Here is a 20,589-nt window from a genome sequence, read left to right as displayed (position 1 = left end):
AGACTAAAATTTGCAGGTTAGCTTCTGATAATTGAGCAGCTGATGTGCTTTTAAGCTTAATGAAGCTTGGGTATAGTATATCTTAGATGAATGAAAGAAATGCAAATGTTTTTCTGCAGAGCGCAGAACTATAAATAATTATAAAAACCAAGTTTTGTTGGTAATTCTGAAAAGCCATTGCCTTTTTTTTTTTTTTAGGGAAGGTCTTTGGAGACTGCTTGAACTCTCCCGAAAGCCAATCTTCATTGTCTTTGAGAGCCAATATCGAGACATAGCACATCCAGCCATTAATCTGCTAAAGCAGCACAAGAGCAACGTGACCTTGTTGATGTGGCATGCTGGTTCCATGGTAAACTGGGAGCAAAATGGCTGCAATCTTATCCTTTTTTATTCTTTTTTGAATAGCAAGACAATATTTGAGATGTTATTCTAAATGTAGAGGGAGCTTCTCTTCTGAGAAGGACCGTAGTCAAGCCTTTACTTATTTACCTAACAGCATTAGCTATTGAGAAGCTTTGGCTATACTTTGAGGTCTAGATTTTGATTTTGTGCCGTAGTAAAAAATAAATTAGATTAAATTAATTTGCTAGTTGTGCAACTTTTTATAATTGATTATTTACGAAGTGATGAATCTGTAACTTCCCAAGATAATAGTCCCAGTAGCCAGCATAGTTAGTGGTGGACGCTAAAAATTGCAGTTTCCTGCAATTCTGCAGTAGAGATTCTTCATCGTTGCTAGCAAATAGATTATTGGGTCTGACAAGTCACATCTCTCACAAGTCACATGTGTCTTTGTCTCTCTCTGTTTCTATAATGAATTAGTCTTAAGTGCTGCTGCAGAAAATTGTAAAAAAAAATGTTACAATGTCTCGTCTTTTAAAGAAACAAGCAAAAATCCATAATGAGGCATCAAAACCAGGAAAAATAAAAATTAATAATACATTCTGTTTTCCACCCAAGATGTTTAATGCACAGATAGTTCAAAGGCAAATAAAAGATATGGATTAGTGAAGATAAAAAACACAAATATTCTCAAAGCAGGAATGTAGAAAAATATTATATCAATGTTCTCATTTATTATTTAGACTTATTTCTGTTTTCATATCAGCGGTAAATGGTTAATAACACAGTCTTTTTCATTGGGTTATTGAAGGAGGGATGGAAACTTCTCTTGAGATATGAACATAATTTTACACAAGCTTAGTACAAGTTGAATATTTGAAACAATCCTTATTCCATAGGAAAAAAAACAGCAGATGTGATTTTTTTCCCCTTCCCTACAAATGAAATATCTCCTGGCTTAGTAAAAAGTGTCTAATTTAAATTTTCTGTGTAGTATTTCCTTGTTTGTGCCAGAACTAAATTGTATGATGGGCTGGGCTGCTGTTTGAGAGGATCAGGAAATTATTTTCTTGCCAAACGGAAATTAATTGGAAAAAAAGAGCTCAGGAAGGATTCTAAAATGAATACATTAAAAGATCAAATGCAAATAATTCCAGTGGGGTGGTGGTGGTAGAGCATATACTGTATTTTTCGAAGTACAAGATGTACCTTTCCCCCCCCCAAAAAAGAGGGTGAAAATCTGGGTGCGTCTTATACTCCGAATGTAGCATCGTCCAGGTTCTCAAAGGGAGGTTTCAGAGGATGAAAAAAGCATCAGAAACGAAACTTCAGAAAAGGAGCCCCCAAACAGAGCTTCAGGAAAAAAGCCCCCAAACAGAGCTTCGAAAAACAAGCCCCAAAACAGAGCTTCAGAGTCTTTTTTTTCTGAAGCTGTTTTGGAGGCTTTCAGAAGCAGAAAAAAAAGTTCTGAAACTGAGTTTCAGAATTTTCAGAGGCAGAAAAAAAAGCAAAAAAAAAAGAAAAGCAAGGCACAGAGCTCACAACAAAGGAACCTGTTGCTAAAATTCATCTCTGGGAACAGCTGATTGGAGGTATTCCAGGAGGCTGATCCACCTGCCAATCAGCTTTTTTCTTATTTTCCTCCCCAAAAATTAAGGTGCATCTTATACTCTGGTGCGTCTTATACTCTGAAAAATATGATATATATAAGACATAGAAAGAGGACCCGATTTTCAGGAAAAGGAACCGTGGAAACTTTGGTTCTCCTGCAGTGGATGTGTTGAAAGCTAGACTGTTACCTGTCAGGAATGCTTTAATTTGGATTTCTCTACAAAGTGTGTGTGTGTGTGTTGAACAGAATGCTTTATTCCATGATTTGATAGAAGTCTGACAACTTTTATTTGAATGCAGTTAGTTCTCAACATACGACCACAGTTGAGCCCAAAATTTCTGTTGCTAAGCAAGACAATTAAGTGAGTTTGGCCCCATTTTACAACCTTTCGTGCCCCAGCTGTCACGTGAATTACTGCAGTTGTTAACATGGTTGTTAAGTGAATTTGGCTTTCCCATTTACTTTGTTTGTCAAGTGGTCACAAAAGTTGATCACATGTTCTCGGGACACTGCAACACTTGCCAAGCATCTTAATTTTGATCATGATACCATGGGGATGTTGCAGTGATCATAAGCATGGCTATAAATGGCTATAAATCTCTTTTTTCAGTAGTGTTGTATCTTCCGATGGTCATAAGTCAAAGAATACCTGTACTTTTATTAAATATTAAATTTCTAAAAATGGCATCTTCTTTCACTCTTAGTATGCCATTTTTAGACCGGCTGCTTTTCTCTTTTATTGCATAGAACAGAGGTGCATTTAAAATCAGGAGGGGACATTGTTTGATTTTTGGTTTTTCCATGTGTGACATTAGAACAAGGCAATTATCGAAGAGTTCTTTGGAGAGTGATTATTTCTATTTTCTGTCAGTGTTTTCCAAAATCATCATAGCTGATAGAAGCATGTCAGCCATATGGAGGTAGAGGACTGGCCAGAATACGGAGACCATCACAAGGTGGTCTCCGTGTAATTTTCAGAATTGTGAGGATCTCAATTCTTACTCTGAAGTGAATTTGTTTTTAGATTTGAGCCACATGACCTAGCAGGAAATGTGATCTGTACTATATTTGTTTGTTGATGCCCACTATGCTTTTTAAATGTATACCAAAATAAGTGATGCTCCTAGGAAAAATGACATTTTCAGTCACATAATCCTTGTTGCTTCTATTCAATATGCACGTATTAGCCATGAACATCAGTGACAAGGAATCATTTCCTGATGGTTGGGCTACGTTTACACATATATTCTGTGCTAAATTCATCGTTTTACACATATACACATTCCCATTAGTGAGAAAATGGAGTTTAGGTGGACCTTTCAGTTTGCCAGTATATGGAGATTATACTTTGATATGCAAGAGAGCATAGCGCTTTTGCCATTTTTAAGGCTTAACATATTCAGATCTTGATAAATTATGGAGTAACTAAAACTCTATTTTAGTTTTAAACTTCTCCTTTTTAGGTTTATTACCGATTAGAAAGCCAGCATGATTTAATTTACACTATAAAGAATCCTAAATAAGTAAATAAAAGCTATGAGGGAAATTAAAATGAAGACTGTAGAAATATCTATCTCCCCTGCAATACTAACAACAACAAATCCTGTTTCCAAAACAGTGCTGCTACCTGAAATATTTCCATCTAAATCCAACATGTGAAGGCTCTGCGGTTTGCAATCAGTGCATGAAAGCTATACAAACTTGAATAAATTTCCCATTTACTGATATTTCTAAATTGCATAGGAGCAGTGTGTTAATCTTTCGTTCTGACTCTCCTTGTATGAACAAGGGAAGCAGGCTGTCATTCTGATCTTAATAGCTGGGGCTCCTGATTTGGGTTTTTTCCTCCCCCTAATACCACAAGTAAAGCTCTCATTAACATCTGTCCTCAAAAATAAGGCAGCACAAGACGAAATTATCTCAAGAGAGATTTTAAAGTGGTATTTGATGGAGGCTTTTCTGTCACGGCTAAATCATTTCATTCAATAAATATAAAGGGTTACATTCTGTCAAGATTAAGTTCTGAGAACGCTGATCTCAATTTTTTTTTAAAAAAGGGGACTAATAAATTATACACCAATCAGTGTAATAGATATTTTTTTAAAAAAATATAAGTGAAATACTTCTCACTTACTTATGAGGAATGGGTCTCCTATTGCTTGATGAAACTGCCGGAAAATGAGCCAACGGTTCAAAATTAGAGAGTAATTTTGTACTTGCTCATTTAATTCATTTTAACATAAATAAATTGATGCAGCTTTTGTGGACTTTGAATCAGACAGACTATTCTTTAACCAAGTGAAATACATTCTAAAAGAAAATTGGTAATACCAACATCAATTACTATTTGTTAATTTTATTGAGAGTGATATACTCAAATTGCATACTCTCAGTATAATTGCTTTCTCTCGGTATAAAGAAAAAAAATAGCCAAATCCAGAGTACCACTCTGATTAAGATCAGAGTGATGGCCTTCTTCTCTTGTTCATACGAGGAGAGTCAGAAGGAAAGATTAATGCTCTGTTCCTATTCAATTTAGAAATATCAGTAAATGAGAAACATATTTTCTTATGTTTAATGCCTAGTTATATTTTAGTTTCTGTCATAATTATGCATCGCTCCCCTTTCATTCCAACTTCTTAACAAATTTCCCGTTAATCAAAAGGATATTGCTCTTTTCCTGTTATAATCACCAAGAAACAGCTGACTGGTTTTTTTAAGGCAGGCAATTCAATATAATACTTTTGTCCTGTTCCTATATAAGCTTGTTGACTTATTATGTGCTATTTTGGTCAACTTTTAACAAGTATATAGACAGATTTACTCCATCGTGATTTCTCCCTAATCAGGTTTTTCAGGTCTTCCAGCAGGGCACACTTCTGTAACACTTCCCATTCATCTTTTCCTCTTCTTTTTCCTTCCACCTTTCCCAGCATTAAAGCCTTCTCCAAGGAGCTGGGTCGTCACATAATGTGTCCAAAGTAGGATAATTTGAGCCTGCTCATTTGTGCCTTGAGTGAGAACTGTGGATTGATTTCTTTTTCCTGTGATCCATGTATCTGTATTCTTGGTTGTCTACAGTATCCTTGAGGGTCTTCTCCAACAAAAGTTCAAATCATCAATATTCTTCCTATCGTCCTCCTTCAAACCCAACTTTTGTTTGCATAGAGGGTTCCAGAGCATGCCATAGTTTGCACAATTCTCATCTTTTTAAGTATAGGCACATCACAGCATTTGAATATCTTTTCCAAGGTCTTCATGGCTGCTCTGCGAAGTGCTTATCTGCAGTGTATTTCTTGAAAGATTGTTCCCTTACTGTTGATGGTTGATTCTGAAAAGCAATAGCTATCTACCACTTCAATGTTTTCATTGTCAATTGTAAGATTGGTGGTTCTACTTATTGTTGCAATGCTGTTTCTTCTCTCTTCTAAAATCTCTCTGAAACTATTATGTTCCTTTCTGAGATTTTTGTCTATCTTGGCTTTGGCTTCTCTTCTCTTCTTGACATTTTCCTGATTTGTTCTGGCATCCAGTTTGCTTTCTTCTGTTTCATCTTTGGCTGTTCTCTTTTCACACTCATCCTTAATAACTTGTTTGAGTTCCTTCCATAGTTCTTCTGGTTCTCAGAAAAGGAAGTGCAGGACCTATTTCACAGACAAAAGCCAGGAAAAGCGCCAGGCCCAGACAAGATAACTCCTTCTTGCTTAAAAGTCTGTGCTGACCAATTGGCCCCCATCTTCACCCATATTTTCAATAAATCACTAGAGATGTGCTATGTTCCTTCTTGCTTCAAACGCTCTACCATCATCCCAGTGCCGAAGAAGCCCACCATCAAGGAACTGAATGACTACAGACCAGTTGCTCTAACATCTGTAGTCATGAAAACCTTTGAAAGGCTAGTGCTTTCCTACCTGAAAACCATCACGAATCCGCTTTTAGACCCCTTGCAATTTGCATACCGAGCAAATAGATCAACAGATGATGCTGTTAATATGGCTCTGCACTACATCCTACAACATCTTGAGTCTCCAAAGACCTATGCAAGGGTCCTTTTGTAGACTTTAGTTCAGCATTCAATACCATCATTCCAACTTCTTAACAAATTTCCCGTTAATCAAAAGGATATTGCTCTTTTCCTGTTATAATCACCAAGAAGCAGATGACTGGTTTTTTTAAGGCAGGCAATTCAATATAATACTTTTGTCCTGTTCCTATACAAGCTTGTTGACTTATTATGTGCTATCAGATTATCGTCAACTTTTAACAAGTATATAGACAGATTTACTCCATCGTGATTTCTCCCTAACCAGGTTTTTCAGGTCTTCCAGCAGGGCACACTTCTGTAACACTTCCATTCATCTTTTCCTCTTCTTTTTCCTTCCACCATTCCCAGCATTAAAGCCTTCTCCAAGGAGCTGGGTCGTCACATAATGTGTCCAAAGTAGGATAATTTGAGCCTGCTCATTTGTGCCTTGAGGGAGAACTGTGGATTGATTTCTTTTTCCTGTGATCCATGTATCTGTATTCTTGGTTGTCTACAGTATCCTTGAGGGTCTTCTCCAACAAAAGTTCAAACCATCAATATTCTTCCTATTGTCCTCCTTCAAACCCAACTTTTGTTTGCATAGAGGGTTCCAGAGCATGCCATAGTTTGCACAATTCTCATCTTTTTAAGTATAGGCACATCACAGCATTTGAATATCTTTTCCAAGGTCTTCATGGCTGCTCTGCGAAGTGCTTATCTTGAAAGTTCCCTTACTGTTGATGGTTGATTCTGAAAAGCAATAGCTATCTACCACTTCAATGTTTTCATTGTCAATTGTAAGATTGGTGGTTCTACTTATTGTTGCAATGTTGTTTCTTCTTTCTTCTAAAATCTCTCTGAAACTATTATGTTCCTTTCTGAGATTTTTGTCTATCTTGGCTTTGGCTTCTCTTCTCTTATTGACATTTTCCTGGTTTGTTCTGGCATCCAGTTTGCTTTCTTCTGTTTCATCTTTGGCTGTTCTCTTTTCACACTCATCCTTAACAACTTGTTTGAGTTCCTTCCATAGTTCTTCTGGTTCTCAGAAAAGGAAGTGCAGGACCTATTTCACAGACAAAAGCCAGGAAAAGCGCCAGGCCCAGACAAGATAACCCCTTCTTGCTTAAAAGTCTGTGCTGACCAATTGTGCCCCATCTTCACCCATATTTTCAATAAATCACTAGAGATGTGCTATGTTCCTTCTTGCTTCAAACGCTCTACCATCATCCCAGTGCCGAAGAAGCCCACCATCAAGGAACTGAATGACTACAGACCAGTTGCTCTAACATCTGTAGTCATGAAAACCTTTGAAAGGCTAGTGCTTTCCTACCTGAAAACCATCACGAATCCGCTTTTAGACCCCTTGCAATTTGCATACCGAGCAAATAGATCAACAGATGATGCTGTTAATATGGCTCTGCACTACATCCTACAACATCTTGAGTCTCCAAAGACCTATGCAAGGGTCCTTTTTGTAGACTTTAGTTCAGCATTCAATACCATCATTCCAGACATTCTTCTAACTAAGCTAAACCAGCTACAGGTACCGGAACAGACTTGTAAGTGGATCACAAGCTTCCTAACAAACAGGAAGCAGCAGGTGAAGCTAAGCAAGATCACATCAAATACCTGTACAATTAGCACAGGGGCGCCCCAAGGCTGTGTGCTCTCCCCACTTCTCTTCTCTCTGTATACCAATGACTTCATCTCCAATGATCCATTTGTTAAGCTACTGAAGTTCGCAGATGACACAACAGTGATTGGTCTCATTCGAGACAATGACGAATGCGCATATAGACGAGAGGTCGAACGACTAGCCTTGTGGTGCAACCAAAACAATCTGGAACTGAACACACTCAAAACCGTAGAAATGGTGGTAGACTTTAGGAAAAACCCTTCCATACTTCCACCTCTCACAATACTTGACAACACAGTATCAACAGTAGAAACCTTCAAATTTCTGGGTTCTATCATATCGCAAGATCTCAAATGGACAGCTAACATCAAAACATCATTAAAAAGGACAACAAAGAATGTTCTTTCTGCGCCAACTCAGTAAGCTCAAACTGCCCAAGGAGCTGCTGATCCAGTTCTACAGAGGAATTACTGAGTCTGTCATTTGCACCTCTATAACTGTCTGGTTCGGTTCTGCAACCCAACAAGAAAGACACAGACTTCAGAGGATAATTAGAACTGCAGAAAAAATAATTGCTACCAACTTGCCTTCCATTGAGGACCTGTATACTGCACGAATCAAGAAGAGGGCCGTGAAAATATTTGCAGATCCCTCGCATCCTGGACATAAACTGTTTCAACTCCTACCCTCAAAACGACGCTATAGAGCACTGCACACCAGAACAACTAGACACAAGAACAGTTTTTTCCCGAAGGCCATCACTCTGCTAAACAAATAATTCCCTCAACACTGTCAGACTATTTACTGAATCTGCACTACTATTAATCGTTTCATAGTTCCCATCACCAATCTCTTTCCACTTATGACTGTATGACTATAACTTGTTGCTGGCAATCCTTATGATTTATATCGATATATTGATCATCAATTGTGTTGTAAATGTTGTACCTTGATGAACGTATCTTTTCTTTTCTTTTATGTACACTGAGAGCATATGCACCAAGACAAATTCCTTGTGTGTCCAATCACACTTGGCCAATAAAATTCTATTCTATTCTATTCTATTCTCTGTCAATGAGATTCAGGATTTCAAAGTGATTTTGGATCTTCTCCTTGCAAATGGTTGGTACGTGTTCAAGAACATACTGTGAAAACTGGCTGGCTTTCTTCTTCTTTAGCTTAACTTGGAACCTGACCATGACCAGTTTGCCATATGGCCATATCTTTGATGCTATAATTTAGCTCTTCCATCTTACTTTAGTAATAATATAGTCAATTTGATTTTATGCACATCTGCTGGTGATGTCCATTTATGTAGGCATCATTTGAGTTATTTGAAAGCAGTGTTAGCTATGAAGAAATCATTGGCATCACTGACACTGATAAGTTGGATTCCGGCTTCATTTTGGTTTCCTAAGTTATACACTCCAACTACATTTTTTCTTTGTAATGTCTCCAATTTTGGCATTCCAGTCTCTAATCACAAGTTTGCATGCATGTTCTGACAATTTTAAATTGAACTTGATCTAAAACTCATCAACCTTCTCTTTTTCTGTATCAGTGTTTGGAACATCAGCTTGGATGATTGTTATATTAAAGGAGTGTCCATGAAGCCAAATTGGTATTATTTGGCCATTGATTGCCTTGTAGCCAGGCACTGTTTGTGTGCTATATGCTTCCTGATTATAAAAGCAATGTCATTCCATTCATTCTCCTAATAAGCAGTGTGATTTTCTAACTGAAAGTGTCCAATCCCAATCAGCAATCTCAATTTGGTGATAACTAATATGTCATTTTGTAGTTTTTTTAATCTTTCATTGTGTTTGAGCTTTCGCATGTTCATGTTTCTTACATTCCATGTTCTCACTGTAATTTTGCCTTTGCAGCTTTGGATTTTTTCCCGTGTTTCAACATCAGCAATTACATTTGAGTCTTAAATCTAATCATGTAACATCATTACTACTGTGTTTTCCCGAAAATAAGACCCTGTCTTATATTTTTTTGAACCCTGAAATAAGCATTTGGCCTTATTGCTATGCACTCAAAAGCCCAATTGGGCTTATTATCAGGGAATGTCTTATTTTGGGGGAAACAGGGTACACCAAAAAAACTTCCAATGTTTCCTTAAGTAGCATGTTGAGTGTCACCTGACCTGAGAGGCCCATCAGCCAGCACTATATTGTCAATCCTTTTATATTTTCTATCCATGTGGCTTTCTTGAAAAAAATATAGGAGTGGTTTATTATAAGTAGTTTTAAGATTACAACCACTCATTCAGTGACAATACAGCAAATGAGTGGTACTTACGACAGTCCTTAAAGTTCTGACTGTTGCAGCATCCCTGCAGCCATGTGATCACAATTTGGGTGTTTGGCAACCAGCTTGCACTTATAGTGGTTGCAGTGTCCCATGATTATAGGGCTACTTTTTCTCCCCAAAAGCGCAACTATGGAGTATGAGATCTCAAGGGTCCTAGGAGCACCCCCCCACTTACGTTCCATAAGATGCTTCTGTCTACAGCACCCACACTCATTAGCACCAGCCTGTAGCCCTCACTGGCTCACTAACTGCTCTTGCTGGCCTGCTTGCATCCCTATTGCAGGCTCATGGCACCCTTAACATCCCCACCACCACTCCTTGCCTGGGACTCCTGTCTCCTTTTGCTTAACAACCCACATGCTTCTGGGGTTAGAACAGGGGTTGCTGGATTGTCATTGCTAAACATTGTGGTCACTTAATATCATGCTTTATGACTACATCATTTAGCAATGGAAATTTCAGTTCCAGTTGCCATTGTAACCTGAGAACTACCTGTATCTCCTGTGCTGTATGAATTGATGCCTTTTGCCATTATCACTCAAATGATCTTCTGCCTCCAGCATCTTCCTATATTGGTGCTACCCAATATAGTCCCTGCTTGCTTTTGTTGGGCAGCTGAGATGACCTTCATGCCTTGGATGACCCTGCTAGGAATATATGTACTCTTGGCATGTATTCTCAACATTTTCACTTATCCTTCCCAGGAACAATACTCCCCACTCCCCATGATGAAGCAGCACAGCAAGACTTTGGTTAGATGGGATGTGTGTGCACACAAAGTTATGAAACCTATTAATATCGTTGCTTATGTTCTTCCTTAAGAATGTCTTCAGCCTAAATGATTAGACAGCTGAAATCCTTGCTGCTAACCATATTATAAACTATCGCGTAGTACAGTGACATCTTTGAGATATAGAAGTGCTGCTAATATCCAGTGAACAAATGTATTTTGCGATTGTTTATTCCTAGATTTTTGAAAGATGGATGTTTTGTCATACCCAGAAAAGGCTGTTGTGTTCTTAACCTTCATTAGATAATCTAAGAACATTTTCTTGATCAGTAATGGGATTTTTCATCCTAAAAGTACCATGCACCGATTGAAGAAAGGTATTTCCCCCCAAATATCTTGAATAGGTGGGATCATCTTACCTTTCCCAAAGAGAGGCAGACATTATTGATGAGTAGGAGGTGAAGAGACCTGGCTGGATATAATGCAAAATAATACCCTGCACAGGGACAAGAGATGGAAAGAGCAGGAGAGATGGAGAATCTGGCACCACCTCTGCCTTGTTTAGAATGAGAACTCTAGAAATATATGGGGCATTCATACAGGAAAAACATTCCGTAACCTGAGACGCTGCGATATTGTCATGTCTCCTATGTATGTGTACATTTGTCCTATAAGTTTGTATAGCGTGGTCACTCATTGATGTAGTTTCCCTTTGCCTCAGCCAATGACAGCTATAAGCAATGTTCTTTGTGTCTCAATTCACCCCACTCCTTTTCAAGGAAGGGGCAGCAGGAAGTCAGTGACACTGAAGTACATAATGAAAAAGACAAAGGAAGGACCCCATCCAGGAAGGTGTCTGATGACTCCTTGTGTCTGAAAATATAGTAAAGTTGGCAAGAGCTTCTATTCTACAGAGGAATTATTGAGTCTGTCATTTGCACCTCTGTAACTGTCTGGTTCGGTTCTGCAACCCAACAAGAAAGACACAGACTTCAGAGGATAATTAGAACTGCAGAAAAAATAATTGCTACCAACCTGCCTTCCATTGAGGACCTGTATACTGCACGAATCACGAAGAGGGCCGTGAAAATATTTACAGACCCCTCGCATCCTGGATATAAACTGTTTCAACTCCTACCCTCAAAACGACGCTATAGAGCACTGCACACCAGAACAACTAGACACAAGAACAGTTTTTCCCCGAAGGCCATCACTCTGCTAAACAAATAATTCCCTCAACACTGTCAGACTATTTACTGAATCTGCACTACTATTAATCGTCTCATAGTTCCCATCACCAATCTCTTTCCATTATGACTGTATGACTATAACTTGTTGCTGGCAATCCTTATGATTTATATTGATATACTGACCATCAATTGTGTTGTAAATGTTGTATCTTGATGAACATATCTTTTCTTTTATGTACACTGAGAGCATATGCACCAAGACAAATTCCTTGTGTGTCCAATCACACTTGGCCAATAAAAATTCTATTCTATTCTATTAGTTTTGCCGGTCAACTGAGAAGTGATATGTATAGTATACACATCACAGTGTTTCAATTTCACTTCCTCCTCCACAATTGCAATCAATGTTACCCAAACACTATTATAATCTTATATAATCGCATGAAGTCACTCGTTGCATAAAATTTTATTATGCTTGTAGAACTGGAATTATTTGGCAGGGACATAGCTGGCAGAAAATGGAATGATGGAGATTTTTCTAAGTCATCGCATTCATCGCAAGAAAGTCAGATTGTCCAGAAATAACAGGGTAGGGAAAAATGTTTTTGCAAAGCTGCTGTCTGCTTGATCTCCCTACAGTTTTTGAGACATCACTTGATATATCCACATATTCTTATGCTTTTTCTTTGCAACGATGAAGGGAAAGCTGGCTTAAAGCGCATACACACATATATAGAATATACAATTGTATTAAAATTGTAGGTTAAAGAGAAAGTAGGTTTGGCTGCTAACACCACTCTTCTCTTGTTTTGCAGGATGTTTCATCTCAGAGATGAAACAAAGTTGAATGTAGATATTGCTCAAGAGAACTATTCCCAGTAACAGGCTTTTTATCTCCCTTGTTCAGTTCTTTGGAAGCCAGGCACAGTTTCTAGTCAGGTTTTTGTGATATATTGCTGGAAAGACTACTTATGAGGGTGAGCATATAACAAATCTGGGTTTTTTCCTCCCCCCCCCATCCCCTGCTTCTAGGCAATTGCATCGGATTTCTGGAAGGAGTTGTGCCTCTCCTTGCCACGGAAAGTATCTTATCAAGGCCTCAGGGGGGATCCTCAAACCTATCTCCAGGAAGACAAGGATCCGATGCTGATTCTCCATAGCAACTATCCAGAATTCCAGGGGGACTCTCACCCTGAAGGAGACATTGGTAATAACACAATATCATATTAGTTTTGTCGCTGTTTCTTAACAGAATGCCTCTGAAGCAAGCCTTTCTGGGGCACAGTTCTCTAGCGCAAATATCAACGAGACATAATTGATGTTAATCATACCGATTCTGCTGGGGATTTACTTTTTTTTCCTTTTTTTAATTATTCTATGAAAAGGCTTGACAATTGGAGCTAATGCTTGAAAAGGGGAAAAAATGGAATTGCCAAAGTATCAAAAGGCAACCATAAACAATAGCATTAATGGGTCAAGACATAAGGTTTTGACAAGAGACCTAAATGAGTTCAGCAGTCTGGCTAAATCCATCATTTTGAGCAGATTGCCATATAAGCGACACTGTCTATGGAAAAGACAGACCCTCACTCACTTAGTCAACTGTTTATACTAAGCAGAGAAGTAATTTCTTGACTGGAAATGGCAGAAAGAGTGAGATAGCTTTAGGAATCGAAGACTCATATGCTGGCGAAAGCAGTTGCAGAGAAATGGTACGAGCTAAACGAGTGAAGCCAGCCAAGTTTCTTCTCCTAAATGAGTAGGTAGACCTTTTGGCTTCTCTAGATCAGGGGTCTCCAACCTTGGCAACTTTAAGACTTGTGGACTTCAACTCCCAGAATTCTGGGAGAACTCTGGGAGTTGAAGTACACAAGTCTTAAAGTTGTCAAGGTTGGAGACTTCTGCTCTAGATGAAGGTAACATTTTGGCTAAAGAAGCTTTCTTGGCTTGTCTGGTATTAGCCTTCTATTTTGCACATTGCTAAAAAGTAGCTGTATATTCTTGATTGCACTTAATTTGGGGTAAGTTCTCGTGCTCTGAAAAAGACCATGCGTGTTCAAGATGACGAATGTCCAAGGGAGCCAATGAGGCTTTTTGCAAAGGGTTGCAAAAAGTTTATTTATTTTTATTTATTTATTTTATTTTGTCACAACCTTATATATAAGCATAAGCATGAAATAACTATATGACATATAAGCATATATATAACCATAAGTATGTAATAACTATATGAAATTGTATACAATCAAAGGGAACATTAGGACAGGAACGGTAGGCACGCTGGTGCTCTTGTGCACGCCCCTTACAGACCTCTTAGGAATGGTGTGAGGTCAATAGTAGATAGTTGGTTAAAGTAAAATAGTTGGTTAAAGCTTTGGGGATTTTGGGAAGAAAGTTGAAAGTTGAAAGAAAGTTGAAAGTTGAAAGAAAGTTGAAAGTGATTCCTATTGGTGCTGTTTCCACTGGTTTCCATTTTGCTCCTAATAAACAGATTTTTTTTTCATTCGTTCACAAAAGATAAAACCTAGTCAGAAGTTACAGTGGAGCCACAAGTTACGGTGGACACAAGTGAAAAAGTATGTGCCCCTTGAGAATTTTAACTCAGAAATTCTCTTCTTCCAGTCCAAGTTTGCATAGTTAGGTTTAAATCACCCTAATTAAAGTAGCTTAACTTTCATGATATTTATATTAGGACATGTTCGCCTAATATTTTAACATGTTTTGATTGATTACCCCACTCAGTGCCATTGTTTGCTGTTTCTGTGACTTCCAAATGACCTAACGGTGGCTGATGTATAGTGGCATCAGTTTAACCAGCCCTGCTTTGCCCAAGCACCTCTGGCCTCAATCTGTGTAAAAGTCAAAAAGTATTACAGCCAGTGAACCTCCTTAGCATACTGTGTGGCCCAGTTTACTGCATGCTAATTAATCCATACGTGTTTATAAATTCATATTAAATACTGATCAGCAAGCAAGACAGGAGTCTCCATAAAACAATTTGCAGTAACCATAAATTGCCTAGTGGTATATACTGTAGATAGATGGAGATTGCATTTTAATTATTGTGATAAATTTATTTTAATATAGCAATATGGGAGGGTGGCATATAATCTTTTCATTAAGTTACATTCTAACTTCCTGTGTCATATATATGCCAATATATCAAAACTGAAAAAAGAAAGCAATAAAAAGCATGAATCAGAATAGGGATATTTAGGCCATCAAGCCCACTACCTTCTCAGTGCAGGAATCCAAATTAAAGCATGCTTAACAGATTTCTGTGTAGCCTCAGTCAAACATATGCAGTAAAGTTGAATCTCTCTGGATAATTGGCTCTTACTGATATATATTCTTCTGCATAACATTCTTGACTTCTTTCCATTCAATTTAAATTTTCTTGATCATCCTAACTGCCCTTCTCTATACCGTGTCCAGTTTGTTTGACCCCTTCTTAAAACCAGAAGGTGTCCACAACAGTAGTTTACTTGAAGTGGGATCTGACCAAAGCAGGATAAAATATAGAACAATTACTTCCCACAATTTGAACAAAAACTAAGAGCAGTCTAGAAGATTCTCTTTATATAGGTCCCCTGATTTGGAAACTCTGCTTCTGTTGTTATAAGTAAAATTGCATTTACTATTTTCCCAGCCAGATTATGTGACTGACTCATGCAGTTTAAAATGGTTTTTTGTTTTAATTCCTTTTTCAAAGATGGGATATCTCACTTGTTAAGTGAGGTATCCCATCACATATTTGCATCCTTGATTTCTACTCTCTAAACCAAGAACTTTGCATATGCATCTTTCACTTGCTTATATTCAGCTCACTCCTTTAACACGTCCAGATACTTTGCAATGTGATATCACCATCTTGCTGCCCTAACTAATTTTCTCTCATATGCAAATTTGATAAACATTCCTGCCACTTCTTGATCCAAGTCATTAACAGAAATATTGTATTATAAAGGATCTTAGGCTGAATTTTATGGTACCCACCTTGATCCAGTTGGTAAGGACTCTTATCCTTAAGGACTCTCCAGCTTGATGAGCAGTCTTTGATTGCAATTTCTGAGACAGGTATGCCTCCACTTATTCTTATGCCATTCAGTTTTTATTTCACTAATTTACTGCTCAGAATGTCACGTGGCATTTTGTTGGATGTTTTGTTGAAATCTAGACATATTCCTCTACAACTTTCCCACATTCTACTCAGCAGGCTATCCAATTTAAAAGAAAATATGATAAAATTAATTCTTTTTGTTTCTGGCAAATATGTGCTGTCCACTGGTAATTATTTCAGTGTTTTCAAGGTACTTAGGGATTGCTCTTATGATCTTCTCTCGGATTTGTCCAAATATTGTCAGATTGAGGGATCTGTAGTTCCTGGCTCCTTCTCCCCCACCCTTTTTTTTGGTGGGGCGGGAGAGGAGAACAATAGTTGTTCTCTATCAGTCATCTGACATTTGATCCCTCTTCAGGATTTTTCAAATATAATTTATAATGCTTTGGTCAGATTATCACCTGATTCCTTGAGTACCCTAGATGTGATCTGTCTGGCTCTGGAGATTTAAACTCATTCAAAATAACATAGAAGTTCCCTGGGTTTCCATCAACTTGCAATACTGCCATTTTAATCTGTTCTTCACAGTTGCTTGTTGGAACACATCCCTGCCATTGTGGCAAAGTAGCCATTGAATAGCTCTGCTTCTATTCTGAAGAGTCTGAAGCCTGGAGATATTGTAGCTACTTCATATTATTCCTTTTTTAGGCATTTAGGCCTTGGGGTGCACATTAGATCAATGGTAGGAAAATACCTCTGTGCGCATTCATTAAATCCAGAAGATTTAATGAACCAGTCCTGGCATTGGGGATTTGCTAATACAGGCTGTGCATGCAAGGCAATACATTTTAATTTTAGCAACAGGAGCAAAATAAGTTTAGTGTTCATAAAAGATTTACCAGCATCTGGCAGCACAAAACCAAGCTCACTTATGCTCTCTGATTTTAATTGTTGGAAAAAATAAAAGCAGCTCAGGAGCTTGGCTGGGCTTCCCTTGTAATTGTGACAGCGGTAGTTGTCTTATTTTGCAAAGGGGCTATGTTCACTATCATGAATAAGGATTGTTCATGTCACAGTATTGGCCTGCAGCTTATTGGAAGCTCTCATTTGTACAACAGCATCTTTGAATGCTTAAGTCTTCTTACTCTCTAACTTGCATGAGAATTATCTCTTAGGAATTATAATTTGGTTTGTTTTGTCTTTTCCCCAACCAAAGCGTCAGAAATAAAAAAGGAAATACAAATACAAATACAGAATGAAATAATAAGTCCTGATTGCAGTCAACATTTGTAAAATTTATGCAAAATATAATCAAAATAAATTGTCTATTTTTTATATCCAAAGATTGCTTGGCAGTGTGGTCTGATAATCATACAACCAACAAATCATTGATAAGAAAAGATAATGAGCCTGTCTGTACTACAGGGCAAGTGTCCACAGATTGTCTTGCTTTTAGCATGTCACCTGCTGAATGCTAGCCATCAATGCTCCTAATATTACTGAGCAATTCATGCTAAAGAAGAATTCTGCAGTGGAAAGAGTTGTATGATTCATACTATTGCCAAACATGATGAGTCATCATATTTGTGTACAAAATGAAGTAACTATGGAATGGCATTAATATCACAATGGATTTATGTATCGGATATAATTAAATAAAAATTAGATCTCAAGAGAAATTTTTTTTTAATTTCTGAGGATAGACTGGAAACATCCAATCTGTGTGCTGCTCTTGTTGAGTCAGACAATGTTTAGGAACTAAGGAAAGGAAAGGAAATAGAACAGGCTGAATTATATTTGCACTTTTACCCACTTTTACTTCTAATTTTCTCTTGAACAGTATATCCTTGCAAAATCTGTAAATATATATGAAGGCGAGCAATGTAGACAAGAGGAATCAAAATGGCTTTGGGAAAGGAGAGAGAGCAATGTAGTATCTTGTTGTTATTGGAACATGAAGGCTAAGAGCCATTCAAATTGTCCTTAGCTCTGTTAATTGACTCAGCGCACCATCTGATGTGATGTCTTTGTGTAAAATGTAGATGAATAAATGTTTAATCAAAGTTAAAAATAAATAAGTTTATATATATTTAAGCACACTGGTGGCACAGTGGTTAGAATGCAGTATTGCAGGCAAACTCTGTCCACTGCCAGGAGCTTGATCCTGACCGGCTTAAGGTTGACTCAGCCTTTCATCCTTCTGTGATTGGTAAATTGTTGGGGGCAATATGCTGACATTTGTAAACCACTCAGGGAGTGTTCTAAAGCACCATGGAGTAGTATATAAATCTTAAAAGCTATTGCTATTATTTTGCACAAGATAATTTTTTATTGGGTTGAACCTGAATTTAATCTTAGAGTTCTGTAATTGGAGTTCTCTCACAGGGTTCAAGCTTTGATTGAAGTATTGATCACAAATAATTTTAATTCATTTCCTCCAGTAGAATTTTCCCCCAGTCATAGATTTCTTGGATTCCATATAATTTAATTATTAGGCTGACTTAATAGCATTTTGCAGAAATATTAGATCCAGAACAATGTATAATTTGCTGGAAAGTAAGCTATTTAAAATGGTATTGAATGGGTTCAATGGAATTAGATATAGCTTCACTCGGAATATTTTGTAGGAATTATAATGTGCTCTGTTACTTCAAAGTAACTAGTCATGGGTGAACATTTGAAAACATTATCCCATTATCACTTCTTTTCTGTCCTGCAGTAATCCGGAGACCAATTATCAAAGGTCTACCACCACCTGTTAAGATTGATCCTGATGGTCCATGTCTCGGAGCAATGGAAGAGGTACGGCTTGAGGAAAACCAGAAGAATGAGATCGACATTTCTGACCTGGGATCTCGCAACTATGATGCAAGGACAGACTTTTACTGCCTAGTGACAGAAGATGATATATAAGGCTTGCTAAGATATTCCTGTGGAAATGATAATTTTTTTATAAGCATGGTATTTCCTTGATTAATCTCTTTAATCCAGAACTGTCCATGAAATACTACAGAACTCTGACCTGCTCTTAATACTATTCAACATGTCTTTCCCTAACTTAGATAAAGGATAGCAGTGAAAGAAATGTTCAGATGACACAAAACTATGAGTAGCCAAGACTTCAGGAGATAGAAATAAAACAGCAGAGGCTTGGCATCCTTCTTTTGGGCACTGGATTAAACAGGGCAATTGTATAAAATGGCCTCTGAACCTTCTACATGATTCTATAAGCAATCGCCATTGGAGGGGATGCAAGATTTTGGAGAACATCTGGTTATCTTATACACAATAGTGCCATACAGTTTCAGATGATTATCTTGCATCAGATTACAATGCTGGGATTTATCTAAGCGACAGGCTTGGCAAGCTTTTCAGTTCCTGCTAACATCTCCAGGCAGGTGTTGATAGGTGAGAAGTGAACGTTAATAGGTAAATGTTATTACTGTAATTGGAATTATAAAGGGAAATATAAACACTAAGGAGATCTGAGACTCCTTCTTGCTAGAAAAATGAAAAGAATGGCAGGTTTCTATATGAAAAAGAGCTTTGATTTTCTCTGGAAGAAAATAACAAAGCACTCACTTGTACTTATTTCCATGTAAATTTGAAAATGCACCTTAGTATATGTTAGCACCAATGAATGCAGGCTTGCATTGATTTTTATTCCCAGCTGATAGAATACTATTGCTATTTATTCTTTATATCGGGGGTCTCCAACCTTGGTCCCTTTAAGACTGGTGGACTTCAAGTCCCAGAGTTCCTCAGCCAGCTTTGCTGGGAGTTTTATTTTATTTATTTTATTTATTTTATTTTGTCACCACAATATATGTAGGTATCATACAAAAAGATTATAGAGTATATAAACACTTATATGAGTAAATATAAGGAGGTATAAGCATATATATATATAGGAAGAAGAAAAGAAAAACAATAGGACAGGAACGGTAGGCACGTTTGTGCGCTTATGCACGCCCCTTATGGTCCTCTTAGGAATGGGGTGAGGTCAATAGTAGAAAGTTTTTGGTTAAAGCTTTTAGGATTATGAGAAGAGACCACAGAGTCAGGTAAAGTATTCCAAGCACTGATGATTCTGTTACAGAAGTCATATTTTCTGCAATCTAGATTAAAGCGGTTGACATTAAGTTTAAATCTATTAGTTGCTCTAGTATTATTGCAATTAAAGCTGAAGTAGTCTTTGACAGGAAGGACATTACAATAGATGATTCTGTGAGTTAAACTTAGGTCTTGTCGAAGGCGACGGAGTTCCAAGTTTTCTAAGCCTAGGATTTCAAGTCTGGTGGGATAAGGTATTTTATTGTTTTCAGAGGAATGGAGAACTCTTCTTGTAAAATATTTCTGGACACGTTCAATTGTATTGATGTCAGAGATGTGGTGAGGGTTCCAAACAGGTGAGCTGTATTCTAGAATTGGTCTAGCAAATGTTTTATATGCTCTGGTTAGTAGTGTGGTGTTTTTGGAAAAGAAGCTACGCAAGATTAGGTTTACAACTCTTAGAGCTTTTTTTGCTATGTAGTTGCAGTGGGCTTTGGCACTTAGATCATTTGACATGAAAACTCCAAGGTCTTTAACGAGATGGGGTCGTCTGTAAGGTAATGTCCATCTAGTATGTACTTAGTGTTTGGGTTCTTTTTTCCTATATGTAAGACTGAGCATTT

The 20,589-nt window shown here is 37.6% G+C and overlaps 1 protein-coding gene across 5 annotated transcripts in view; it reads left to right on the top strand.

Annotated features, from left to right (window-relative positions):
* Positions 1–20,009, top strand: part of SIGIRR (single Ig and TIR domain containing) — a 49,222-nt gene extending 29,213 nt beyond the window's left edge. For 4 of the 5 annotated variants that reach the window (XM_058156344.1, XM_058156335.1, XM_058156363.1 and 1 more), the window contains 3 exons: positions 199–349; positions 12,886–13,060; positions 18,633–20,009. In XM_058156344.1, the coding sequence (XP_058012327.1) occupies positions 199–349; positions 12,886–13,060; positions 18,633–18,826 (520 nt within the window). In that variant the 3' untranslated portion in view covers positions 18,827–20,009. Of the gene's footprint in view, positions 1–198; positions 350–12,885; positions 13,061–15,820; positions 15,931–18,632 lie in introns of all 5 variants that reach the window. The other variant, XR_009152022.1, reaches the window with a different exon arrangement.
* The last annotated feature ends 580 nt before the right edge of the window (positions 20,010–20,589 follow it).

Source organism: Ahaetulla prasina, chromosome 1 (genome assembly GCF_028640845.1).
Source record: "Ahaetulla prasina isolate Xishuangbanna chromosome 1, ASM2864084v1, whole genome shotgun sequence".
Classification (NCBI taxonomy): domain Eukaryota; kingdom Metazoa; phylum Chordata; class Lepidosauria; order Squamata; family Colubridae; genus Ahaetulla; species Ahaetulla prasina.
The sequence above is the reverse complement of the archived record's forward strand: the minus strand, read 5'-3'. Positions and strand labels throughout refer to the sequence as shown.